Source organism: Tympanuchus pallidicinctus, unplaced genomic scaffold (genome assembly GCF_026119805.1).
Source record: "Tympanuchus pallidicinctus isolate F22 unplaced genomic scaffold, pur_lepc_1.0 scaffold22, whole genome shotgun sequence".
Taxonomy (NCBI): Eukaryota; Metazoa; Chordata; class Aves; order Galliformes; family Phasianidae; genus Tympanuchus; species Tympanuchus pallidicinctus.
The window spans coordinates 42,297,386-42,325,333 of NW_026294739.1; the positions used below are offsets into that span (position 1 = coordinate 42,297,386).

A 27,948-nucleotide genomic window follows, 5' to 3' on the forward strand; every position below is an offset into this window, starting at 1 on the left:
ACTGAGTCACGTCACTCAATGTGACATCTCCATGTTTCTTGAACAATCCGGGGATGGTGACTCCACCTTCTCTCTGGGCAGCTGTGCCAGTGTCTCACCAGGTATTGGAAGAATGAGATTTTTTCCCCTAATATCCAACCTGAAAGTCCTCTGGTGCAACTTAAAGCCATCAGCTCCGGTCCTACTGAAGGAGTCACAAGGCGGAGGTTTAGCTGTGCTCTCCTGGCACCAAGAGCTGGAGCAGCAAGCAGCAAGCTCGCTGGCAAATTCCTTCTCACAGGTTTGTGTTGATGCCCCCTCCAGCCATGTGTACTGGGGTACTTTACCATCCTCACCTCCAGACTTGTGGGGTGGCCCTAAAGATGAAGATAGCTGCTGTCTGTGGGAAAGGCACTCTGCTCCCAGCTCAGATCAAAAAATAACCTCCAGCTGTAAAGGTCTGGCCACGTGTCAGCTACTGCCAGGAGTTCGGCCATTCTCAGCCTCAGAAGGTTGTAGACTGGAAATGTCGACAACTTTGCAGCAGGAGAAGATATCATTTATTATTTAATCGAATCAGCTATAAACCCTGTTGTTGCTTTTTCAGGAAACGATGCTCAAAGACAAAATTAGCCAACTTACCACATACACCTCAATAATTCTTCTCTGAACTAAATAAGTCTGCTGCTCCTAAAACAAATTTGCATTGCCAAATGCTAACCCGGTTTTGTCTGCCTGACACAGATGAAGTTAGAGTGATGATGAATTGATTCTCAGATATCTGTTTAATTGGCAATTACAAAAGGAACACAGCAGGAGAACAAAATCTCAAACAACCACAGGTGAAAAGGGTGTAATTTTCTGAGCAGAACAGTGTCTGCAGAGTGCCCTCAGCTGCGTTCCTTCCCCAAAACATGAACGCATTTCTGCAGAGAGGTTGCAGAATGATGGTGCACCATCCCCTCATACAGTCCACGGGATCAGGGCTCACTGCCCAATGAAGTTCTGTCCCAGAGCACTGGGTACTCAGGCACTGTGGGCTTCATTCCAGCTTTGGGACAGATGCCCATCGGCAGGGAAAAGACTCAAACTTGAGAGCGTCTGGAAAAAAGTACTTTGATTAATGATAGCAGATATATGAAGGCAGAAATCAAATCATGTGGTGGGGGGGAGATATTTAAGCAAGTGCTTATTGCTCAGAATATCCCAGCTGGAGCAGGCAGTGGTACTTGAATGCCAACTCAGTGGTGATGCTCTTTTGCATTTAGAGGCTGCACCCAGGGCAATGGCCCATTCCCATGAGACACATCCACCTCCGCACACAGGAGGAGCAGTGCCACCATGGTGCTCCGATTTGGTGTCCTCACCAGGAATAAGGGCTGATTGACCCTGACTGGCAACGACTAACACCAAGCTCAAAAGGATAGTATTTTTCTGTTCCAGGAGATCTGAACTGCTCTGTGCTTTTGCTGCAAACCTGAAATCAGCACTTGCTCACCTCAAAGCTATGCTTCTTCATGAAGGGCAGACAGAGTTAATCTCCCAGGAAATTATTTATGTCGACTTGCTGAGAAAGAGAAACTGTAAAGTCAGGCAACTTTTTTCAGTAAAATGCTTTAATCTGAGTTTACAGCTCATTCGCCTCCAAAAAGTGAAAGGTGCTGGAAAGATTCAGGAAAAAGCATTTTCCTTTACCTAGTTTCTTTCTTATAACTCGTCTATTTCATTTTACTCCTCCTTAGCTTTTCCCAGGTTTATTTATCTGGTTGCAAGAGTCAGTTAGTGAGCAGCAGCCCCACAGCAGCCTGCAGCTCTGGCAGCACGGGATGGCAACATCACAGTGACGCACTGCAACAGAAACACAGCACAGATCAGTGTGCTGAAGGCTTGTTGCAGCACCAGTGTGGAAATGGCCCCATGGCATTTAAGCACACAGAGCCCTGATGGGCGAGTGAGGGATCTAGGAGAAAAAGGAGATGACAGTAAATTTCCTTTGTTTTTTGAGACCCCACAGAATGTGAATAGGGAAATGTGTAATTTTGACTGGCAAACAGCACTGGAGACATGCATTCTCCACTAGATAACACCACCAGCAGCAGCCAGCTTAAAGCTGATTGTTCTTTAGTGCAGCTTAAATACCTGCCTGCAAACGTAGAAGATAAAAGCAAGGCAGAGTAACGAGGTCATCCCAGGGCTGCCTATCTATAATTGCAACACCGACTGGGAGCAGCATGATGCTGGAGACAGCAGACAGGGACAGTTTCGGGGAGCACGAGTGATAAGAGGAAGCAGAGGGGATGGGTTGTAGGAGGTCAGATTCAAGTGGTGGAAAATCCTGTACAGGGAGGATGGTGGCCACAACACCATGGACTCACATCTGCGATAAGAGCCAAAGGAGATGCCGTGCTCCAGGAGCGGTCTTATCAACAGCCACAGCAAAGCAAGATTGTCCTGACAGCAGCAGTGTCTGCTCTCACTGAGGGTGGATACATCTCTGGAACCTGCTTTTCCTGAAAGCTGTTGTGCGTGAGATAGGAACTCTCCAGTTGGATGAACGTCTTTCCAAGCGTTTCCGCGCAGCCTACCTGCAGGAGTTCCCATGGAAGCATTTCAGCCTTTAGAATGCATTTCTGCTTTGGGTAAGAAGGGTAATAGAAAAATTGAGACTCTGCACCAATCTCATTAAACAAAGTAAGTATCTGTGGCCTAGAGAAACCAGAGCCACTTTTTCATGCAGATGAGCCTACTAAAGGCAGGCAACCCGCTCCACCTGTTCACTGCACCTTCAAGGGGCGAATCCCAGTCCTGTGGGTCAGTACCTGAGCTGTCAGCAAGGGCGAATGTCATCAGCCAGAAATTGTGTGCGCAGGCACTGAGCGACTGAGGAAAGAGATAACTGGGCAGCAGCTGCTCTGCAATCATTCCTTCTGCAGTACAACATCTTCTTCACACTCCAGCCTCTCAACATAATTCAATCACAGGCGAAGGCCAAAGCGAATTTCCAGCCACACAGAGCCATCGAAGTTAAAACTAACTAGGGAGAGGAAGGTGTGATGGAGATCATCGGGCTGCCTTGCGGGGGTTTTACCATTGCTCCATTTGTCATTGTAACAACCTGATGAGGCTGGGAGCAGCTTTGCTGCTTTCTAACCATGCAGTCAGGCTGTTCCCACCCACTGATGAAATGGGCGGAAATGAAGCCAGCGTCATAAATCATCCAAAATACAGCAAATGTGTTGGCTGAGTATTTGGAAATTCACTCGGAGATACAAAGAGCTTAAAGCAACTACAAAGCAAGATTCTGTTTGCTAAGTCCAGTTAGAACTGCTCATATATAGCTGGGTGGTAGCTAGGTGAGCTCCTTTCTGCAGAAGTATGCCAATGTGCTCCAGGAGAAGACCTTCTCTTTAATTAGGGTGTAAATACATTATCTCCTGTGGCAAAATCAGTGTCCTCCATCAGAGGACTTCTATGAAGGGTGGTACCAAGCCCTAAGCCCCCAGCACTCTGCCTGGCTGGGATGTTTGCTGGGATTTCCCCAGAAGGGAACAGCATCACAAAGCATCCTGAGACGTGCTCAGTGGGGTCTTGCTGGGACGAAGCAAGCAGGGGAGTGCCCAAAGTCCCCTTGGCCACTGATATCTCTACGTGCTTCAGGTCTTGCAGGAGATCTGTACAGTACTGAGACCCTCTGCAGCAACATTGTTTTTGTAGAGATTGCACTGTATTTGCCATACCCCATATCATCCTTGGGTCCTTTTCTTTGTAGATGAAAAAGACAGGTGTGTACAGCCAGGTGGCAGAGCAGCTCACCAGTTCTGCTAAGGTCACCCACCCCTCTGTGCACTGAGCCAGTCTGGAGGCGCAGTGTTTGATGAGAGTGTGGAAACAGAGGAAGGTTCAGAGTGTATCCACAGAGCACAACATGGGCACATTGGTGTGCCCCGGCACTGCAAACTTTAGGGAAGGAGAAGAAGGCTCAAAGGAGTTCATGTAGTTCATGTAGTAAGCTCTGGAGCATCACAGTGCTGAGCAGTGGGTTCAGGAGAACCTCATGAGGTTCAGCAATGACACGTGCAAGTATGCCTGGGGCATAGTAGCCCTCACTACCATTTCATGTTGGAGGATTTAAGGATGGAGCACAGCCCCCCTGAAAAGGACCTGGGGTTTCTGGTGGGTGGCAGCTGGACATGAGGCAGCAGTGTGCCCTCACACCCTCACAGCCAACCGTAACCTGGGCTGCATCCAAAGCAGTGCAGCCAGCAGGGCAGGGAGGGGATGTGCCCCTCTGCTCTGTGCTGTGAGACCTTGCCTGGAGTGCTATGTCCAGGTGGGAGTGCTCAGTACAGAAAGACACGGACCTGTTGGAGAGCATCCAGAGGAGGGCCACAGAAATGACCCGAGGGATGGAGCACCTCCCTACAGGGACAGGCTGAGAGCTGGGGCTGTGCAGCATGCAGAAGGGAGAGCTGAGAGCAGCCTTCAGCATCTAAAAGGGGCTGTAAGAAAGAAGGGGATGACTCTTCAGCAGAACAAGGGGAAATGGTAAAGGAGGAAGAAGGGAAGGGAGCAGCATTCCCTGTGTCCAGCCTGATGACAGAGCTGTGCTGGGATGGGAGGGCAAGGCACATGGAAGTGCTGCTCTGTGGAAAAAGCATGGATTCAGCAAAAGCTGAGTAGCACAGGACATTAAAAATTCACAAAGACTGCACTGAAACCCGCTCTCCAATAGGATAATTTTAACAAGCAGTGGCAGAGATGAATATTCCAAAGAGCAGAGCAGAAGGGAGCCTGCAATAGAGCAGTTGCATTGGATACTTGGGGGTTTATGTATCCGTGGTTCTCGATTTGCTGTGAGAAATCACAGGAGGTGGATTTCTGTGGGATTGTTTTTGCATTTTCCTTGCAGTTGGCAGCGCCGAGCTGTGGGGGTCTGGGCTCTCCTGGTGCAGTTTGGTGCTGCAGAAGCTCCTGCTCCTCACCATGGGATGCTGTTTTATGTGTAATTGGGGAAAATGCATTGAAACATCCTTCCACTTGCTTAAAGCTGGAAAGCCTGATAATGGCCCTGTTTATTTTTTTTCCCTAATTTGAAATGATCCACTGGTAAAAAAATAAACAGAGAAGATATGATTGCTGTACTTTTGTTAAAAGGAAGTTGAGAAAGAATGTGATTAAAGATGTGCTTGTTAAATCTGCTGGAGCAGGAATTAATATTTGTTTTGTTTTGTTTCTCTTTGCAATCTTTCCAGAGCAGATGTGCCTTCCCTGCAGGGATGCTCTACTTCTGTGGTGCTCAGCTGCTTTGCAAAGCAAACAGATGAAAGTGCCTGGAAAGGTCTGCACACTGCTGGCTTAGAGACATTAAATACCTCTGGCAGAGCTGGGGCTCCTATTCCAGCCAGGCTGAGTCACAGGGGATGCTAAGCACAGGGCTGGAGCTGAGCATAGGGCTGGAGCTTGGCACAGAGCTGATGATGAGCATAGGTCTGGCACTGAGAATAGCACTGGTGCCTACCACAGATAGGGCTGGTGCTGGAATTCAGCATAGGGCTGGAGCTAGGCATAAGGCTGGGGCTGGGCATTGGGCAGATGTTTGGCTGTGAGAATATCTGAGAGGGTAAGAAGGTTTATTAAGGGAGAGCATAAATTTAGGAGCAAGTGCCCTACAAATCCATGGGATCCAGAGGCTCTGCTGAGTCATGGAGTAAAGGAAACCTCCAAACTGATGTGTCTGGAGGAGGTTTGGCCATGGACAAAGGAACCAATGGGAGAGGGACCGTTGGACAGGAGCAGCACTTTGTTTTAGAGCCTGTAATAGAGATTTGGGGACCATTAGCTTTCAAGAGCTCGAGGAGCTGGATGTCCTGTCTGCTGCAGATGGCGCTGCAGATGGCACTGCACGAGGCTAACTCCTGCTTTCTGAGAATGCAAATGGAGATCTGCTTTCCAGATAAGTTTAACTGACTGCCTTCATCCCTGCACAGCTTGTTAGCTGGGTGGAAAATCAGCGGTCCTGCCAGTGCAGTCTGGTTATTCCTCCATGGGGCTGCAGAAAGCAAGGAGTTTGTAGCTCCATAATCCTCTGTAATTTCCTGCTAATTTGTCTACAGTCAAAAGCTCTAGTGCTTCATCTGCACATTTGGGAAGGAAAAGAGCAGCAGTTAATGAGAAGGGTAATGGTTTGTTAATGCATAAAAATGAACTATTTGTTGAACAGGTAGAGAACAACTATGGTACTTCATATTCTGATATACCTGTTCAAATATTAGATTTTCTCCTGCTATTGACTTTTAGCATATTTCCCATGGCTAGTGAATTCTCCCTGCAGAACAGTTAGCTTTAAGGCGCTGCAGGAGATGAGTTCTGTTTTTTTAAGCAAGGTTTTCTTGGGAGAACGTTACCTTAAATGGAAGCAGGGAGATTTGAGGTCAGAATATACAGCTGCTGGGATTTCTGCAGCAGAGTCAGTTACCAACAGGCCTGAGCTACTTCATCTCCTGTTTTTCTGCAGCACAATGATGGGTTAAGGCAGCTCTGTAGGCTACTACTGTACTAAGCAGCAATTGCACTGTGACCAGGCTGTTTGTACACTGGCAAAGGCTGATCCTAGCATTTAAATAATGAAAGAATGGGGATTTGTGTAGATTGTGTTTGGAAGAACCATGGATGGCGTGATATCCAAAGCCAGGATATGGAGTGAGAGCAGGAAAAAAAAGCACATTTAAATCAGCTTGTTACAGCAGGGTAAGGGTTATCTGGAAAATCAGAAGCAGTAAAACCTTAACAAAAGGCAGCAGGAGACCGTGTGCTCCATCCCTCTTGCATGTCTCCTGCCTACCAGCCTACATTTGATTTCTATCTATAGCTCCCATTAAAACTAATTTCAAAATTACTTCTAATTCCAGGACGACAAAAGGCTTGATTTGAAGATAAAGGCTGAACAGCTTGGTGACTGTGCTGGCATGCTAATGGGCACTGCTGGGTGCCTGGCATTGCTGGTGAATGAGGTCCAGCTGTCTGACTATAAGGAAGTCTGCATTTTACCCAGGCCGTGTCCCAAAGGGAAGATTGCCAGCCACGCTGCTGCGTGTGCAAGGGAAGGAAGTAAGCCAGCTTCAGACTTTGAGGATACAGACCACAGAAACATTAAGACAAGGGAAACTGGACCCTTGTTCTTCTCAGAGCAGAAAGGAGTAGTCTGTCCTTGGCCCAAAGTGCCCCTGAGCAACAAGTATAGGACTCTGGATATGGAAAGAGGACAGGATGAGGATAATGTATCAGACCTAGGAACAAGCAGCCACTTTAAATTGGTCCAAGCAGGGACTCAGGAGAAGGATGTTAGTGACTGGGGGCTCCTCTGCAAGGCACTGAGGCTCCTGTTTGCTGCTTAGATAATCTCTCCAGAGAGTTTTGCTGCCTGTCAGGGGCCGCATTTTTGACTTCAAGAAGAGGTGACTGGGTACAACAAAGTGAGGGGACTGCTGTCCGCTGCTTCTGCTCATTCAGATTGGGTCACAGGAGGCTGCAACGAGGAAATTACAAAATATTAAAAGAGACCTTATGTCCCATGATAGAGTGTTGAAGGGTTTGGGAATACAGGAATTTCTCTTCCATCCTACTGGTTGGTCACTGGGCAGGAGGAGGAAAACAGGCCAGATGAGTGAGTGGCTGTAAGGATGGTGTCATGCTTGGGGTTTTGGGTACTATAACCTCAGACAAGTTTCAATCCTTTGATAGCCATGTAATGTTGACATCAGATCAGACACAACTGACCAGGAGGGGCAAGAATGTTCTGAGCAGCAAGCCGGCTGGGCTCATCACCAGAGCTGTAAACTAGATTTGATGCAGGAAGGGAATGGACTTTTAAGTAACAGAGAAGGATTGAGGAACACTGTCACTTCTGGAAGTAGCAGGGGAGCACCTCAGATTTGTCCCAAAGGAATCTGGGAGAACTCCTCCAAGAAGGTAACACAGCTGATAGCCCAGCTGAAACGCCTCTGCACCAGTCATACAGCGTGGGAAATAAGGAGGGGAATGGGAAGCCACAGTGCAATTAGGAAGCTATGGTCTAATTGCTATCACAGAAATGTGGTGTGGCAAATCATACAGCTGGAACACTGCAATCAAGAGCAACAGAGGAGAGAGGGATGGGAGGAAAGATGGAGGGGAGGAGAGTAGGGGAGTTGTCCTCTGTGTTAAGAAGTGGATAGACTGTGAAGAGCCAAAAAAACTGTCACCAACAGGTTGAGAGTTTGTGAGTTAAAACTAGGGACCAGACCAAGAAAATTCAACTGTTTGTTGGGGCCACCTGGTCAAGGGGAGCCAGTTGATGCGGCCTTCATGCTTCAGCTACAACAGGCATTGCACTCACAGGCTCTCATCCTGATGGGAATTTCAACCATTTGTATGTCTGCTGGGAAAATAACACAGTGAGCTGCAAGCCATCTAGGAGACACCTGGAGTCCTGACGATAACTTTCTGACCCAGGTATTGGACAGACCAACCAGAGAAGCATTACTACATCTGTGCTAACCAACAAAGAGGTCATTAAAGAGGTTAAGACTTTTTACATGGTCTGATAGTGATAGGACATGAAGGATTTAGATTTAAATTAGGTATTAGAAGAATGTTTTTTTTACTCAGTGGGCAGTGGGACCCAAGGCCATGGATGGAGCTCTGGGCAGCCTGGTGGGGGCACCCAGCCCACAGCAGGGGGGTTGGAACTATAGTTTTCAAGGTCCCATCCAACTCAAGCCATCCCATAATTCTGTGATTCTATGTTTCTATGATCTGCTGCAGAGCAGAAAGCAAAAGAACAAAACTGACTAAATAGGTTTTGTAATGAAATTTGTTTTGATGTGAAGTACCTTAAGTTTCTGAAGGGGAGCTGATCTTCGTTGCTGGGGTAAATAACTCGAGACGGAATGGGCTGTCTGTCTGGGGGATGTCCTCTGCTATTTTGTGAGTTCTGTCTCTCTATGGAATGCTCTGAGTGCAGAGGAGAAGAAACGGGAGGTAAAAATCTCCAGATGTGAGAGCATTGTATGGGAACAACTCCCATCAGCAGCCACAGTCAGCAGTAGGAAACATACAGAAGTGCTTCAAACAGAACTCGGTGGTGGTGGGAACACCAGTCTGGCCCCAGGACATCTATGCATCACTCAGCCTGGTGTCATCCCTTGGCAAAGCATCTGGGCTGGGTGTTAGCCAACTGCCATGAGCAAAAAAGGTGATTTTGGAGTCATTTAGAGCATTCTTTTCACTAGGAAATTACCATAATCCTAGCAATTTACTTCTTCCTCCCGCTGACCTCAGGTGGATGAAGGGTCCCATTCTGAAGGCAGGCCATGTGCTTGCTGGCCTCTTTACCTACACATAACTCAGAGGAAGAAAAGAAAAAAGAGCAGTTGTTTTTGTTCACAGGTCACAATGATCTGATTTTCTTACCCATAGTTCTGTTGGAGTTTGAGTATTAAGCAGGACTGAAGCATTTTAGTGATCATACAGTAATAAAAATAAGGTACAAAATGTATTTCTAATATTTCTAGGTAATCCAGCACTGTGCCGGACTGCGAGGAGCATTTAATCCCCATTCCTCTATAAAAGGATCAAAATGCTCAGCGGGTTGGTAATTCAAAGGTTCAGCCATCCAACCTTCATGTATCAGAGCAAAAAATACACACTGTGGGCTTGAAACTGGAATATTAAAACTGTAGAAGGTGGGAGGCAAAAGGGAAAAAACCCTGCTTATACGATGCCATGAGGGACCAGTGCTGTTCTGTAGTGATTTATGATGTAAGAAAGCTGCTTGCTTTCATGTTGCCGCGGTTATTCAGCCGCTCGCTGCATGAATACATTTGCTTGGTTCAGTGAGAGGCTCAGAGAAAGCACACAGGAAGGAAGAGATCAGCTCTAGGATCCAGAATTCTGGTTCGTGATTTCTAAAACAAGGCAGATCTCTTTGCTCAGACGATTCCTGCAGCAAAGAGCCCCAGCCTGTGGACAAGGGAGAACTTCAAGGGGAAATGGTTTTAAACTGAGACAGGAGATTTGGGTTAGATATTAGGAGGAAGTTTTTCCCCCAGAGGGTAGTGAGGCACTGGCACAGGTTGCCCAAGGAGGCTGTGGATGCCCCATCCCTGCAGGCATTCAAGGCCAGGCTGGATGTGGCTCTGGGCTGGTCTGCTGGTTGGTGACCTGCACACAGCACGGGGTTGGAACTGGATGAGCATTATGGTCCTTTGCAACCCAGGCCATTCTGTGATTCTATGATGACTCAGCTGGAGTGGGCTGGATCCCCTCACTGGCCTTCAGTCCTCACTGTAAATGATTTTTTTAATCCCTGCTATGCACAGTCCTGCACTTATAACTTCTTCACTTCACCCTTCCTTAAGTTAATTGCTACCATAGTGCTTCCCCCTCTGGTTTTCTTAGAAATTCCTTTTTCCTGTTTCGCAGGTACTGGGTTAGAGGATGCAGCTAACAAACCTACAAACCTGGCTCCTCCCTCTGCACGCCATCGATATTTCATCTTGGTTTCAGTCTTGTGCAAGTGAGCTCTTCCTACTACAGCACGCACCTTCCCCCCACTGCTTAACATGTACCAAGCACATTAATTAAAGCTGCTATCACTCCAGCTACAAAAGTATAAGACAGACCCTTTTGCAAGGTGCTAGGTTTGCTCTGAACAAAAAACCCAGCACAGCCACATCTCCAGGTCCTGATCCCTATCTCTGTGAACAAAGCACAGAATGCTATCAGCTATTAATTCCCAACAGCTGTCCCGGTGTGCAGCAAAACAGGGCCTGTGAGGGTGAATACTCTGATTTTGGCTAATCCAGGGCTGTTTGCTGATACAAATTCAGCCTAAAAAGGAAGGAAAATCAGCCTTGCTTAATGGAGTGTGACATGCTTGAGAGCCAGCAAAGCAGTCAGCTGAAAAGGAAACATCTTGTGATGAATAGAAAACCCTTTAGAAAGGAAAATACTTATTTTCAGAGTACCTCTGCCGGCCGACAGGGTGCCAAGCTGTGGCTGTGTGACAAAGGGCATCGTCTCCCTCCCCACCGTGTGCCCATAAGATCAGTTATTCCTCTCTCTGCGGTCTGTATTATCTGGGAAAAAAGAGTGAGGGAGATAATAGGAAGAAAGATATCCCGTGATTTATAGCTGCTCCTGGCCAGCTGCCCAAACGTAGGCGGCCAGAACATACTTTCCACAATTGTCTGGCAAAAAATTGCTAGGGAATTAGAAGGATTATTTGCAGCAGTTCTGGTTTCAATTTTTGCCTTATTTAACAGCTCTAATGAACCACCTTCAATAAAGGCAGCGGGTTGCAGCAGAACATAATTAGCAGCAAAGGCAGAGCCCCCACTCTGCATGGCAGTGGGGCGGGCAGTGGGAGTGCAGCACAGTGATTTTTCTTCACCCAGGGCTCGAGCTGAAAGGCAGAGGAGAGCCCCACTGCCAGGAGAAGGAAGAAGCACTCCATCTGCTCAGCAGTCCCAAGGGAAATCCATCGCTCACTGCGGTCGTTCAGACCAACGTCAAGCAGTGAAACTGGATGCCACGAAGATTTAATAAAGAACCTAAAAAATGACTAACTTGAACCGTGAAGCAGGAGAAGGCAGCAAGCTCTATGGCTCTCCTGCATGACAGATAAGCACACTGCTTGGCCCCGGAGCGTGTCCAGAGAAGGGCAGCAAAGATATGAGGAGTCTGAGAACAGTCCGATAGGAGCAGCTGAAGGAATGGGGTGGGTTAGTCTGCAGAAGAGAGATCAGGGGAGAACTCACGGCTCTGCAATTCCAGACAGGAGTTTGTGGTGGGGGGGAGGGGGAGGAGGGTCAGCCTCTGCTCCCAGGTAACAGTGATGGGACAAGAAGTGATGGCTTCAAGTTTCTCCAGGAGAGGTTCAGGTTGGACATGAGGAACAATTTCTTCTCCCACAGAGCAGTGATGCAGTGGCACACCTGCCCAGGGGAGGGGTGGGGGAGGGGGAAGTCCCCATCCCTGGAGGTGTTCCAGGGCCGTGGGGATGTGGCACTGAGGGACGTGAGCAGAGGGCATGAGATGCGGCACTAAGGATCATGGTTCAGTAGGCAACAATGGTGATAGGTGTACGCTTGGAAAAAACGATCTTAGATGCCTTTTCAAACCTTAACAATTCTATGATTCTGTGATTCTAAATTACCCAAAGTGGCCCCAGGCTTGGCAGCATTTGGCTGAATCACAACAAATACAAATGTACCCTTGTAGCTCAGCCCTGAGAGCCATCCAGCCCCTCCTTGGCAGCGTGTGCTGGGCATGCCAATGTATCAGTTGAGTCACCCAGACCCCCCATTTGCCCAAACACTATAGCCATCCATGTTAGAAAAGTCCTTTCCACGCATTTTAAAATTTCATCCCTGCTAAAACCAACCAACCAAAAAAAAAACCTAAAAAACAAAACAAACAAAAAAAACTTATGAGAAATTTAGCAGGAGGGACATTGATTTGTTAGATCTACCTTGAAAGTTTTCTGATACAGCAACGTGAGACAGTAATGAGATGGATGGAACAGTGCCCAAGATGTCTGAGCTGCCAACGTCCATCACAGCCCTCACCCTGCCTCTGCTGCCATTTCCAAGTAGAGGAGATTCCCATGTGGATGCCCTCCTCCTGCAGCAGGGAGGGGTTCATATCACCACAGATCACACAGAATCACAGAATCACAGAATCACCTGGGTTGGAAGGGACCTCAAGGATCATGTAGTTCCAACCCCCCTGCCTAGCAGGGCCATCAAACGTACACATTCAGATCAGGTTGCCCAGGACCCCGTCCAACCTGGCCTTGAACACGTCCAAGGACGGGGCATCCACAACCTCCCTGGGCAGCCTGTTCCAGGGCCTAACTACTCTCCTTGTGAAGAACTTCCCCCTAACATCCAACCTAAATCTTTCCTCCTTCAACTTGGATCCATTTCCCCTAGTCCTGCTGTTGTCAGCCCTTCTGAAGAGTTGACTCCCCTCCTGGCTGCAGGTTCCCTTCAGGTATTGATAGGCTGCAATGAGGTCACCCCGCAGCCTTCTCTTCTCCAGGCTGAACAAGCCCAACTCCCTCAGCCTGTCCTCATAGGGGAGGTGCTCCAGCCCCCTGATCGTCTTAGTCGCCCTCCTCTGGACCCTTTCCAAGATCTCAATGTCTTTCTTGTACTGAGGGCTCCACACCTGGACACAGTACTCCAGGTGGGGGCTCACAAGAGCCGAGTAGAGAGGGACGATCACCTCCCTGTCCCTGCTGACCACCCCTCTCCTGATGGAGCCCAGGATCCCATTTGCCTTCCGAGCTGCCAGAGCGCACTGCTGGCTCATGTTAAGTCTCTCGTCCATCAGGACCCCCAGCTCCTTCTCTGCCGAGCTGCTCTCAAGGACCACTCCTCCCAGCCTGTACGGGTGCCTGGGGTTCTTCCGGCCCAAATGCAAAACCTTGCACTTTGCCGTGTTGAACCTCATTAGGTTCACCCGAGCCCAGCCCTCCAGCCTGTCGAGGTCCCTCTGAATGGCATCCCTTCCTTCCACAGTATCAACCGCACCACTCAGCTTGGTGTCGTCAGCAAACTTGCTGAGGGTGCACTCAATTCCCTCATCGATGTCATTAATAAAGATGTTAAAGAGCACCGGTCCCAAGACAGACCCTTGGGGGACACCACTTGTTACCGGCCTCCACCTGGACACAGAGCCATTGACCACCACCCTCTGTCTGCGCCCTTTCAACCAATCGCTCATCCATCGGGTCGTCCACCCATCAAATCCACTTCCCTCCAATTTGGAGATGAGGATGTGGTGGGGGACCATGTCAAAGGCCTTGCTCAGGTCCAGGTAAATGACATCGGTCGCCTTCCCTTACATCGGTCGCCTTCCCTTCCCACCAACCCAATGGGAAGAGATGTCAGGACAGTTGTGCATAGATGCAGACCTATTTGCAAGGGAAATACATGAATATAGCAAACATTAGGACAGCTGCAGCTGCAGGTCTCCAGGCCAGCTGGGAGCATCCAGGGATGTCCGTGATCCACCAAAACCAGTGCAAAACCCACCACTTTTGATGACAGAGCCCATGCTTTTTTTGGCCAGAGATCTCAAGGAGCTCTGTAAATGTCTCACAGTGCCCTTTGCTGGCTGTCATCATGCTGAGTAGACACATTTGCTATGCGGTGTCCAATTAAATTTCTCAATTTTGGCTCCAGAAAAAAATTTTCTTTTGAAAGTCCCCCTGACTAATTGAACAGCTTTTCAAAGCCTCCTTGTGAAACCACGATCCCTCATCCCCACCCTTCACAATCTGTAACACAGCCAGTAAAATCGTAGAACCATTTTCTTTTCAGCCTGAGGTATATAATGAGGGTAACAGAAGAAAGCCCACATCTCCCAGCACAAGGAGAGAAGAGAATAAAGATTGTTGTCCCTGGGTTTCAAACCTTAATTGGAGTGCCTGAAAGCAGACTGGATCAAATAATCCAAAATAGGCCAGGCAGAAGCAGCAACCCCTGCTCCGTGTCCTCGATGCCTTTGACCCAAGTGCTGCTGTTGGTCTCTATGTGTGTGTTTTTGTGCGTTAGAAGCATCAAAGGAGGCTGGGTTGGTGCTTGGGCACTGACGGAATGCTCCCAAACAGAAGCCAGGCCAGACCCCTCCGTCCCCGTCCTCCGTCCTCCGTCCAGTGCCTGGAAGGCCAGGCGCCCTACTCAAATAGAGCAATGTTTGCTTCACAAGCTTTCATGGTACTTTCTGTTTTCATCTTGGCAGGGATAAGCTTTAGGTGCAGGTCAGGAGTAATAATTTTAGGGAGAGATGGGCAGTAAAACTTTGCTATGCAGAAATAGGCAGGAAATGAACAGTTGTAGAAATTAATCCCATATGCTGACCATACCAGTGGCTTGAACTCATAGGAGAGTTTCTGGGCTGCATCCAACCTTGCACCAGATAAACGACACACGGGCCCTGGTAAAAGCTAAACTGGTGTGTAAGTGTCAGCACACAGTGCAGGGAGATGCAGTGCTTAATGCAGCCTGTAGTCCTGACCCTACGTACCCAGGGTAAGGGCCGTCCACCTGGCAGAATGAAGGTGGCCCAGCTCAAAAAGTAAAAAAACCTTGATTCTAATATACATCTGCTAATGATGAGAAAAGACAAATGAATCCAAAAATTACTTCAGCTCTTTACTGCTGCAACACAGTGGGCACTAAATATCCTCATAGCTGTGCTGAAAGAAAAAAGCATCCCTGGAAGGGCTTGGTGGCACAAATGTTGGGAAGTTACCGTCACGAGGATGGTCAATGGCAGAAATTAAATCCTGATTCAGTACACCAATTTCAAGGGTTTAAAGGGTGGGCAGAAGTACAGGACACATCTAGTGACAGCTTGTAGGGAAGGCCAGAAAACAGCTTTCATAATTTTTGCATTAGCTCAAAATTCATCTGGTTGATAGGTTTGTTTATCACTTTGGGAACAGCATGTCCTGATTTAAACAGATGTCATCTCTTCAAAGCCACATGTGATGAACTCAGCAAGGACTTGGAAGGATAACTAAATGTACAACGGAGAGAGCTAGGAAACTTATACTTTACACAGAAGTCTGAATAACTGAAAGCAGATCAAAACTTCCTCTTGCAAAAAAACATCGTTATGTAGTTTTACAAGGTGCTTCTTGTTTGCAACATGAAATTTTGACAATCAAAATGCAAGATGTTGATTGTTATGATTTGTTTTTAAGCAAGAAAAATAAATTCAGGCTGGTTGCCAGGTCATGGAAGTACCCAACAGTTTTAGCCATACTTTAAAAACTTAATTCAACACTGCATTTTTCCACTTGAATGTGGGTGGCTTCTAATACTGTTTTTTATTATGCAAGAATTATAAATATTCTTACTTAGAACTAATGAATTAATTTGGATGCACCAGTGAGATATGAATAGCTCAAGGTTTTCCCTGGGCATGAGGAGCAGTAGTCAAGCAGCAGGTAATTACCCTGACCTGGAAGCTAAGTGGTTTTTGATGAGTAACTCATTAGGAGCAGGGACCACAGTGCTCTGAGAGCTCATAGTAAGAGCACAGATTGCAAAACAGGCACACAGTTGTGGCTGTGCAAGAAGAGCTGTGTGCATTTGGAGGGTTATTGGCTGTAGATGGTTTTCTATCCTGATATGTAATATGGAGTGTTGCAGCTCTGGCCTGGAATCTTCTTAAGATGTGATAAAAGCAACCAAAGTCAAAGCCACGAGGTATTCAGTGTTGTATTATTGAGATCCCAGCTGGTCACCACCATTCCAATTCTGCATAAATGCATTCCCTAAAAGAGTCTCAAGTTGATGGGGAGGATGGGGAGATAAGTACTTGTGGGAGATGGAGAGGTCAGCTCAACCTCATCGAATGTCAACTCACTGATAATGAGGCTCTGGAAAGGAGACAGAAGGTCTGAATAAACAGGGGTGTTCTGTACCTGGGCATAAGATAAACTCTCTGCTGATTTTAAGACTTGTTATGGAATTTGCTTGCTTTCTAGACAATGGATCAGTGGAAATTTACTGAATACGTGTGTTAGAATATTAAAAGGCTTGCTTAGAAGAATAAGCGCAGAGACGGATACACACCATGATCATGATCATCACAGCAATAAAGCAATATTCCTGGCACAAGAACCCTATGTCGTGTTGCTACCTCACGACAAGTACTCCAAGTCCTTTAATAACTATGAGGAAAATTACCATGCCAAATTCCAACTAAGTTGCCTTCTAAAAATGTTTCAATAAATTAAGAAGGTAATTAATAATTGATGCTTGCTATTTTAAAAATCCAAACAACTCCAGAAAAAACATTTTTTCCCAGAAGTGAGATGCCATGAAAAGAGATAGGTCCATGCAGGGTGAGCAAGCCTCTTAGGTTTCCAGAATAAAGAAAGGACTAAAGAACAACTGCACCCGCTGCAGGGCATCAAGCAAACGGTATGGGGTACTTGGCACACGCAGTGATAGGGCAGGGGAAGTGCAGTGCTAAGTTCGTCCTATTCTCCTAACCCAGAATCCCTCCTCTAAGGTGACATTATGACATATCTCAGTTCTACGGATCCAGGGGACAGCATGGGCATGGGGCATTACTGGCTCATTAGGAAGCCATTATCAGAGCAGCGCTGCTGGTTACAGGTGGGAGGAGGAGCTCTAAGAGGAGCTGGCACCATCCTGCTGCAAGCTGACAGGGCTCCATGGTCACTCTGGTGTCCAAAGCTGTTTATGTTCCCTGTTTGTGAGCAGCAGACATGCCCCCATCATTTGTAGCACAAACTCACTACACTGGGATATGCTTTATAAATAAAGGTATTAAAGGCATAAATCTCCTTTAAGGAGCTCCTAAGTGCCTCTAGCAGATAGCTGTGGGCAACTATTTAAAGAATGAGTCTCCTGGGATGGGAATGGGCATCACTCTGCCACCCTCAGAGGTTCTTAATCAAGGAACCTTTTCCATCCACCTGCTGCTGCTGTGCTCCAGCTCTTTCTTTACTGCTCTGCTACATCCTCAGCAGGCTCTGAGCTGAAGGTCAGGTCAACAGAAGTCTGACACCTTCCTCTAAGTACAACCGATGAATTTTTTAAAAATTTTACATTCAAATTTCTTTGTATTTCATCTCCAAGAATAGCTGAAGATGTTCAAGAGAGCACACACTGAATGGCTTTGTTCCCATCCATGTCTTCAAACACACATCTGAGTACACTCCAGTGGATCATTTCTTATCATGTCTACAACCAAGAGCAGACAGAAACCTTTCCTGTCACTGCAGTGAATTAATGGGGTGATACAGTTGTGTCCCTAGAATGCCACTGTCATTTTCAGCCAACACTCGTGCTGCCCTATCCCTTAGCAGGGTCAGTATCTGAGCCATTTTCCAAGACAGTGGTTACAGATAATTATAAAGAAAACAGATACAAAACAGGGAAGGATGTCCTTTAGAAAATGACTTGATTCATTGCGACAGCTTTACCAAATTACACGCAGAATATGCTCTGAGCAGAGCTGATTGCATACTCTGAGGAAAAGGCGCTTCCCTGAGATCCTGGGAGCAGGATTTATTTGCTGAAGGTGACACAGCCTGGTGTTATTTGCAGCAAAGTGCCCGGTCAGCTCTCTGGCCAGCTGCTCACATTGCAGCAGCTAATGGCAGCATCTTGCATTGATAGCACGGTGCTATCAAGATGCCCAGCCATGGGAGACCCCAGCTGCAAGGACTGGAGATTTTGAAATACTTGTTCTGTTTCCATCAAGCAACATTTTTATAACCAATCGTTGAAATTAGGCTATTCTATTAAAATCAAAGCATCTTAATCTGAATGCTGCCATTAATTTGAATGCTGGGCTATTTATCTTGTCATTGATTAACAGCTTTTGGAAGAGTAGCAAAGTACATGTTAGATAATCCAGATGATGAACAGCTCTGCTCTGTGAGCCCACAGCAAGATGCCTCCATTTTCCTTCCACACGCCAATTAAATGATTAAGTATTGTTTTCCAGGGCCAGAGGAATTACATGGCAGTAGGTGGGTTTATTAGCAAAGAAGGAAAAACACTCCTACATGGAAGGAAAAGATCATTCTGAGTGACTGACAGCCATGCCCCTCAAAGCATGTCTGGAGGTAGCTGAATTATTCACTGTCAGGTCATGGCCCAGCCCTTTGCCCTTTTCTCAGACTATTTACCAGTTTCTCCAGACATCTCCAACGCATTCGTCACATCAAGATGTGCTACCCAGTCTGTTACTCATATAGATGGTCATAAATGTAGCTGTTGTCAATAGGGAAGAGGCTGGGGGCAACTCAAACTGGTCACAGAGACCAAGGCATCCTTCGATGAGTAAGAGCTGCTCCGTTACTTTACCTTAAGCACCTCAGCACACAGCTTAGGCACTGAGCGGAATCACCTGCAGGCAGGAACCTCAGCATGGTAGGAAATGTAGAAACCCCTTTCTACAGGGGAGTTGGTCTGGATAGCCTGCAGGAGTCCCTAGACACTCAAATGTTTCTAGGATAACATGCTATGGCATCTAATTCTATTGTACATGAATTAATAATTTAATATGAGGAGGTTTGGAAGAAAGGAGAGGGAGAAGCTCTGCAATCTCCATGGCCGTGCTCTGCAGTTACTACACCTGAACTGGGCGTGCTGTGTTCACACCACACACACTGCTTCATGGGGCTGGAAGCAATCAAGAAGCTGGAAAGAATTCCACATGTAACAACTCTTGGCTGTAGGGATTTGCACTTTAAATAGGACACCTCCTTAAGTGTATAGTGGAAGGAGTAGCATGGGAACTTGCATATGACAATTTCAGCTGGAGACTCAGTCATTTAGCAAGTTGGAAACAGGTGGAAATCAACTCAGCAGCACAACTGAGCACCCAAGTCTGCTGGGAACACAGATGTGCACCAGCAGGACAGGGCTCTGCAAACATGACAACACCACAGCAACCTGCACCCAGATTTCTAGTTTTTTTTTCAGATTTTTGCAGGGACTCTATGTCAAATATGTCACAGGAGATTCACAATAATTTAATACTTTGTGACCTAGACTCTCTACTTCTAAGCCAAGCAAAAACCCCTATCTGATGGTCAGAGAGCATCCAGGGGAGCACTGTGGTGCTGGACATGTTCACATTGGATGTTAGGAGAAAATTCTTCTCTCAAAGAGCAGTGAGGCTGTGGCACAGCTGCCCAGGCAGATAAGGAAGTCACTGTCCCTGGAGGTGTCCAGAGCTGTGGGGATGTGGCACTGAGGGATGTGGGCACGGTGGGGCTGGGCTGGGGTTGGGCTTGACGGTCTTAGTGGTCTTTTCTCTGATGTGTGTGCCCGGTCCATCCAGAACCAGGCTACAGATATTCACAGTGCAGATTTATTTTGCAAAGATGTTCCAAGATGACAAAGAACTGGTCCTTCATTTATCACTTGACTGAGGTTAACAAAAATATTGCTTGTTATTTTGAGACTTTTAAAATTGCCCCAGATTTGGCAGGTATTGCGGTGCAGACTTGCACAGGGGTATCACATCTGCCCTAAGAATACCTCAGCCAAAGAAACGACAAAACCTATTCCAACACTTAAACACCACCAGTATCAGTCCCAGCAAGACGGATGGCATTTAAACAGTTACCACCTGGGAAAAAGAAGAGCAATGCTGACAAAAGTTCAGTGACTAAATGGTGAGACATGAATGTCCAGACTTACCATTTTTGTCAGCTCTTCTAAAAATCTGGAATTGAAAGAGAGAGAGAAAGAAGGATTACTCAGGAGTTTGGTTGCACCCTTCAAACATCCATATGCTTCCCCCACCCAATCCCAGCTCCTGCTCCAGTGCAAAGAGCAAGTATTCCCTGGGAAGCATCAGTGCTTTGGCTTTGGAAGTAACCAAAGGGTCTGGTGGTAGGAAGAGTCTTTTAGCACACTGCAATTAATAGCAGAACCATTGTGCAAGGGCTGAAATCTTACAGGCTGCTGCCAGGAATGGCTGTTAGCACAGGTTTGGCCATAAATTACTGAAAAATTAAGATGCTCATAAACTGGACAGAAAAAGAGACAACATTATCATTACCTCTTCATATCTGACTCTATTAATTTGAGCCAGAACAGAGATTTTGGCTGTTCAAAGGCATTTCCCTGCAGAGGGAATAAAAGCACCAGGACAGATCAGAGAGCCAGAAAAATGCAATCTTTTCTGGGTCATAAAATCATTACAGGGAAAAAAAAAAAAGTCAGAGAAGAAACTGCTGCACACAAGAAACCCAAGAGACAAATTGCATTGCAGAATATGCTATTTAAATGCATACAGTTTAATTAAGCAACATTAATCATTCTGCTGGAACTGCTTCCTAGGCTGCTCAGGGCTAAGTCGAAGCTGCTCTTTCTTGGGCTCTTTCTTGGGCAGAAGCAAGCACTTTCTGCTTCATACCAATGGCGCAAACAGCCACATCCCAAACTTCAGGAGCCATAGAAGCCCTGCAAGATTTAGAGCTTGCCACCACACTTCTTGGGCTGACCATTTCTGAGAACAACCAGAAGTGTGGAAGGAAATCCTACGTCTGCAGGCTCATGGACCATGAGGATATGGGTTTTGAAGGAGCAGGCACTGTTTTCCATGGGACGGAAGAATTAGTGGGCCAGTGGGACATCAGGCAGCCCCAGAATTTCTGCACACATCACTCATCCATGAGCACCACGCTCATGGAAATGACTGTATTCCTGACTTGGACGACCCATGTCCTTGATTTATTTTATAGGGCCAAGCTGCCTAGCATTGCTGTCGGTGAGCAAGTTCTTAATTGGATTGCTACAATTTTGCCTAGGAAAATGATAAAACAGGACACCAGAAAAGAAAGCTATTCAAGATACAGCCACCTGTTAGCATGGGCAGACGGGACCATGGCATGAATGAACATCAGGAGGCTGATGGAGATGTGATTTGCTCTGTGATGGCTTGCCAGTGCTGCCTAAAATGTTGCTCCTGCAAGGAATAAGGATTTACACTAAACTGTAAAACTAAAGCAAACTGCACCAGCCACCTGGGTGGGTGCTATTTTCACAGCTGGTAAAAAGAAATTATCTAGCCCACAGTGTACTGCACTGAACTTCTCCTCATCAGTCGTTGTTACAAAGCTATCAGGGAAACTTCTGAAGAACAAGCTAAACTGTACAGTGAGGATTCCCACAGCATGGGCCAGATTAACCTGTGTTATGGGATGTACTCTTGAAGTACATGCAGTTCCCTGGCTGCAGCATACTTAGAATCTTTAAGGTTGGAAAGGATTTCTAATATCATCATGTCCAACATTCCACCTATTTCCAATACTGCCCTCAAACCACAGTTTGTGCCACATCCCCATGGCTCCTGAACACCTCCAGGGATGGGGACTCTTCCACCTCCCTGGGCAGCTGTGCTACTGCCTGTCCACTCTTTTAGAGAAGTTCTTCCTAATACCCAAATTGAACCTCCTCTGAAGCAACTTGAGGCCGTTACCTCTCATCCTGTCTTGCTCCATTTGCCAGGTGGTTAGATGCACATAATCACTATTGTACCTTGAACCAGCAACATCTTTCAAGAGTTCCAATGGCTTTCTCTAAAATGTACATTTTCTGTGGTGCTCTCAAATAGCTACTGCAATTATTTGACAGAAGAAAGCAATTCAAAACGTTGGTGGTAACAATAAACTTTAAGTAAAATTGATGGTTTCAAATTTAAACAGTCAGCTCTGATTTCTCAGAGCTCTTTGATGAGAAAGAGCTACACTGGAGGCTACTTGAGGGAGGTTTTCTTGGCAATTTCATTAAATTGACACAATCACTTCCCTAACAAGCCCAGGAATTATTGCAGGGTTTGTAGAGTTCATTATTCTTTCAGCAGGTTAGCACGATGTTGATTTAAAATAGAGTGCAGCTGGGCCAGAATTCTGTGTTCCTGCTGATCTCAGTGCAGAATCGAGGACAAACAAGATCTGTCCTCCTGGGTGAGGAGAGCCTGCGGGTGACAGAACACCATCCAGGGAGACACAAAGTGCAGGCGGATCTGCTCACGGTGTTCCCTCATCCCTGTGCTGTTGCTCTCCTCATCTGGAGTTTGTCCTCATCTGGAGCTGAGAAAAGGCTTTAGGAACTCCCATAAGGAAATTCCTCTCCAACGACCTCTGTTATTCTTTCTGGTGCTAATGACAGAAAATAATGACTCGAAATATTACTGCTTTGGACTACATCATTACAGGCCGTCCTGCAATGGTCTTTCCCCATGCAGGGCAACGGCCTGGCTGGGTGTTTCAGTAGGAAATACAATGTTGGCATTGTATTGACGCGGTCCCAGTCATTGTGCCCCTACAAAGCTGCAGAGCTGCAGGGTTCACAGCACGTCCTCCCAGGGAGGAACAGCCGTCACCATGCCCTCGCCTTTCACCTCTCCTCTTACTGCTCTGCTTTTTACTGCCTTGCTCTCAGAAATCAAGGCTGAAAGAGAGTGGCAGGGGTTGCAGTTGATGCTGTTCTGTGTAAAGTGCTGGTAGTTCCGTGAGCGCCAGCCTTGGGTGCAGCTCCATCAAGGATGGCAGAGATAAGTTAGTCCTCAGCAAAACACAGAGCAGGTCAAACTAAAAGCTTAATCTGACATGAAGGCGTGGGCATTGCTTTCCTCAGGGGTTTTCAAACTAGGGCCAAAAAGAGTAGCCATGAGGCACGCGGCCACTTTTGGCCAAGCCAGGGGCTGTGCCCCTCCCAGCAGCTTCACCCCAAAAGGAGCCAACGGGGCAGCATGGCTGCTGGTCCTCGGCACTTCCATCCAATGTGTTTCCCACTTGCATGATCAGAGGTGGTATGGACAGTGAGGCCATGAGTAAGAGCAGTCTGTAACTAAGAACTGAAGTACTCCCAGACAGAGTAATACCTGTCTAGACATTTCCCACATCTGAGGAGCCTATAATCCCAGCTCTGTATTGCACGTATACTCAGTCACACACAGCAAATACCACCTGATACAGTTTTTTCCAAAACCCCACTCCTATTTTCCCTTTTATTAGTCTTATGATACTTGTGGATCATCTCTGAACCAGAAATGTCACTGTGACCACAGGTGGTTGTAGGACCACCGTGCCAGTTTCAACTCCTTTGCAAAAGGGATTTTGACCTCCTGGCTGCAGGCAGAAACTGCCCACAAAGGGCATCTCAAGCAGCCCAGGACGAAGACAGAGATCACAATCTGATCTCCTTCTATGACCAGATGACCTGCCTGGTGGATTAGGGAAAAGCTGCGGATGTAGTCTGCCTAGACTTGAGTAAAGCCTTTGACACTGGCTTCCATAATGTTCTCCTGCAGAAGCTGCAGCCCATGGCTTGGACAGGTAGAGTCTTCACTGGGTAAAAAATTGCCTGGATGGCCAGGCCCAGAGAGTAGTGGTGAATGGAGTTACATCCAGCTGGCAGTTACAAGCAGTGATCCCCGGGGGTCAGTGCTGGAGTCAGCCCTACTTAGTATCCATAGTGATGATTTGGACAAGGGGATTGAGAACATCTTCAGTAATTTTGCAGTTCACACCAAGTTGGGGGGAAGTGTTGGTCTGAGTGTAGGAAGGCCCAGGAATCTGGATAGGCTGGATCAATGGGCTGAGGCCAACTGCATGAGCTTTAACAAGGCCAAGTGCCAGGTTCTGCACTTCAGACACAACAACCTCATGCATCACTTCAGGGTTGGGGTAGCTGGAATTCTGCCCAGTGAGGTGATGGAGTCACCATCTGTGGAGGTGTTAAAGACCCATGGAGATGTGGCACTGAGGGATGTGTTTACTAGGCATGGTGGGGGTGGGTAGGGGTTGAACCTGGGGATCTGAGAGGTCTTTTCCAACCTTAATGAGTCTATGATTCTATATAAACATTGCCATAATCTTATCTCAGAAGCTATGGGTAGACTTCTTTTATCTCCAGCAGCCCAGATGCTGTCAGTCTGAGTCAGAGGCTCCTGATGACAGGGCAGCACTACGCAGACTCACCGTGGGATGCAAGCACCCAGGTGAACCCCTGGGTGACACCAGCTGACACTGTGTGAGCTCACCACTGAGCACATCTCCCGTTCCTTCTGCCACCACCACCACTCAGGATCATCTCTCACTCCTGGTTTCATTGCTGCAGCTTCAAGAAATGCTAAGGACTTAAATCTCTTCCTCATTAGTCCATTACCAGGTTTTCACCATTCCACAGTTTTAGCAGTTTGAGCTGAACTATTATTCAATATTATTCAACTTTTACCTAGAAAGACACAAGAAAAATAAAGGGAAATTATGGAGACATCCCTAAGTTATGATTTATCCCTGAAGCAACAGCAGCCAGGCTGGTGGCAGAAGACATCTGCTCCCCTTGGACCTCCTTCCTCAGCCCTTGCTTTCACCCCACAACATCCTGGTTTTGTTTCTTGGATGCAAAGGGAGCAGGAAAGTTCTCACTGACCCATTACCACCCTCTTGGCCCAGAAGAGTCAGAACAAACACTTTGATGATGTTGAGTCTGAAGAAATCCAGAACAGATAAGGAGAAGTGACTGCCATGTCATTAGCATCAGAGCCACTTTAAGCAATTCGTAACCAAAGCAAGCTTAGTCCTCACCTCAACTCGTGAGGATGTTATTTAAACACAGAATCTGCCAGGGCTCTTCCCGTATGCCCTGAGGAGTCACAGTGCTTGGAGCTGGAACTGCTCTTCCCATATGCACACAAAGCACGGAAGCTGCATGAGCTAATTGGAAATACCTAAGGATTACTGTGGAATCATTGTTACCTTTTGCTGCCTTGTGAACACTAACCCAAATGCACATTTTCCCAGTTAAGGCTGGCTTTCTCAATGCCCTCGAAGAGCCAGTTATAGTAAACCCACAACTTACACAGAAGTTTCTATTGTAGCTGGAGAAAAGTGAGAAGCGTGTTCTAAAGAAGGAGAAAAGAAAAAAAAAAAGAAAAAAAAAAAACACCACAAACCCTCAAACTTTTCATTTTCAGAACCCATTTCTCTTTTCAGCAGATAAGAAAGGGCTCCAGTCCCATTGTGAAGGAGAAATGGGCTGAGGACCCGCATGTTCAGCACTGTCCTAGTTCCCAATGGCTGAACCATTCTAAAAACTGAGGGCTCATTTTCTCAGCTCAAAGTAGAATAAAAAAATCCACTTAAAGAAAGTGAAGTTGAACAGATAAGGCACTGTTTTTTCTGGGAACACAGCCCTAGCTCAAAAATCTCAGAATCTCTAGGTATCCAATTAATTGCCCCCCCTCCCACTCCCCGTTACACGTATGCTCCCAATCTTACACACTGGTGTAAGATTTCAGCAGGGCAGGAAAAAAAAAAAGAGAAAAATTTAACATAAAAAATCATAAGGGTATTTCATTTCTCATTTTGATTTCTCCAGGCATGACCAGCCATCAGCGTTCTGCTCTCTCCTCTGCTTTTGGCTGCCCAATAGACACAGTTGAGTTGCTTCATCCAGGGAACTGGAATGCCTAGCTGCCCGTGGTGCTTACATACTGGATGAGTTACACTCACCAGCCCATACCAGCACTTACAAATGGCTTAGAAAACACAAGGGCTTGCCTGGAAGAGCTCTGGCTGCCTGACGCTGAAGGGGCCAAGAGAGCATGAGTTATCCTTCATGACTGCCAGCACCTCTGGAGCTTATTTTTGCACTCACAACATTTTATTTTTAAAGCTAGCATATAGCAGAGCTGAGGATGCACACATTTAATAATTAGATGCTGCAGCCAGAAAATCTGTGTAATTACACCATTTGCACACCAGTTATTTCATCCCATTCTCCCAATTCATTTAAGCACAAATAACCTCACCATCCCCCTAATCAGGAAGCCTATAAATACCCAAGTGGAGGCACCAGGCACACCACTGTGTGTTCCCCAGACCCTGGTAAGTGAGCCCTGGATTTGATGCACCCACAGGCAGGCAGTACCACGCTGCCATCCTGTCAGGTATTGGGGTGCAGGAGTCAGGGTGCACTCCAAAACTTAGGGAGTGATGGGGACCCTCCTGCAAGTGATTTGTGTGACTTGGAGTCTTGTATCCCCATCAGGTTGAGCTGATGCCAGGATTAAGGACTCACAGTGCATTCCCATACTCAGGTAATGGGTGGTCTGGGAGCTGCAGGACATGGGAAAGGGGATGCAGCACCCAGGGTGTACTCCCATGCTCAGACCAGGAGCCCAGCCAGCCTGGGGGATGAGCAGAAAGGGCATTTGAGCTGCATCCGCACCCCCAGCGAGCCCATGGGGTAAGACCCAGGACCCAGGATATAATCCCAATCTTAAATTGCTCCCAGTGTGCAGGACCCCACATCCAGCCAGAATAGGGGTGCAGAGCCCAGGTAAGGGGATGCAGGGTCTGGGCTCATATACCCTACGCTCATAGGGTCCGGGAGATGCAGGATCAAGCTGCACCTTATTCCTATCTGCCTCGGGGCGGACAGGGCAGGAACCGGGCTGCACCCATCCGCAGTCAGTCGCGGATGCAGGACCCATGCAAGGGAATGCAGGACCAGGAAATAACCCCGATGCCACGCCGGTCGGGGGGTGCGGGATGCAGCAGGAGGGCTGCAGGAATCCCTGTGCACTCCCGTGGGCTTGCAGGACCCGCGCTAAGGGGATGCCCGACCCCGAGCCGAGGGACCTCGGGGTCACTCACATCGAGGATGACGGAGGTGCCCTTCCTCTGCGCGGAGGCTCCCGAGGTGAGCAGCTCCCTGTCGGCGACGCCCTTGTCGCTCATCCTGGCCCCGACCCAGCGCAGCAGCCCGTCCAGCCCGCGCAGCGCCGGCGCTGGCTTCCGCAGCAGCCTGTGCACGCCGGCCCGGCAGTACCGCGCCGCCTGCTCGCACATCGCTCCGCCCGGCCTCGCGCCGGAGCCGGGGCTCCCTCCTCCTCCTCCTCCTCCTTCTTCCCCCTCCTCCTCCTTCTCGCCCTCCTCCTCCGCATCGCGGCCAGGGGCGGGCTCCTACTTCCTCGCTCTGTCCTGCTGTCAGATTTTGGGGTGGGGGTCCCAGCGCAGTTCTCATCTCCCTCCCAGAGCAGCTCTTCAGACGTGATTCTTGCTAGTAAATAAAACTTGGTTCTGATCCCACAGCCCAAAAAGCCCCTACGACGAACAGCCAGGAATGTCAGTTGGGGAAATGCTGCATCCGTAGCTGCAGAGCTAAGAGTGGTGCTCAGCCGAAGATTCCCAATCCCATCCTTCTGTTTCACAAAGATGTTCACTGCTGGTACACTTGTTTCACCTGCGCAAGCCTTGATCTTCCTACGGATAAGCCCTGCACACCTAAGATCACAGAATCATAGAATAGGAGTCATTAATGTTGGAGAAGACCTCCCACATCCCCGAGTCCTACCTCAGCCCAACCCCACTGTACCCACTGCCCACGTCCCTCAGTGCCA

At 47.6% G+C, this 27,948-nt stretch overlaps 1 protein-coding gene across 2 annotated transcripts in view; it reads right to left on the reverse strand.

The window, feature by feature from the left end:
* The window catches only part of NECAB2 (N-terminal EF-hand calcium binding protein 2), a 54,382-nt gene extending 26,949 nt beyond the window's left edge, over window positions 1-27,433 (reverse strand). For both annotated transcript variants that reach the window (XM_052686055.1, XM_052686054.1), the window contains exons 1-2: window positions 27,203-27,433; window positions 20,229-20,253 (exon numbers count right to left, since the gene is read on the reverse strand). In XM_052686055.1, the coding sequence (XP_052542015.1) occupies window positions 20,229-20,253; window positions 27,203-27,397 (220 nt within the window). In that variant the 5' untranslated portion in view covers window positions 27,398-27,433. The remainder of the gene's footprint in view (window positions 1-20,228; window positions 20,254-27,202) is intronic.
* Window positions 27,434-27,948: the final 515 nt, after the last annotated feature.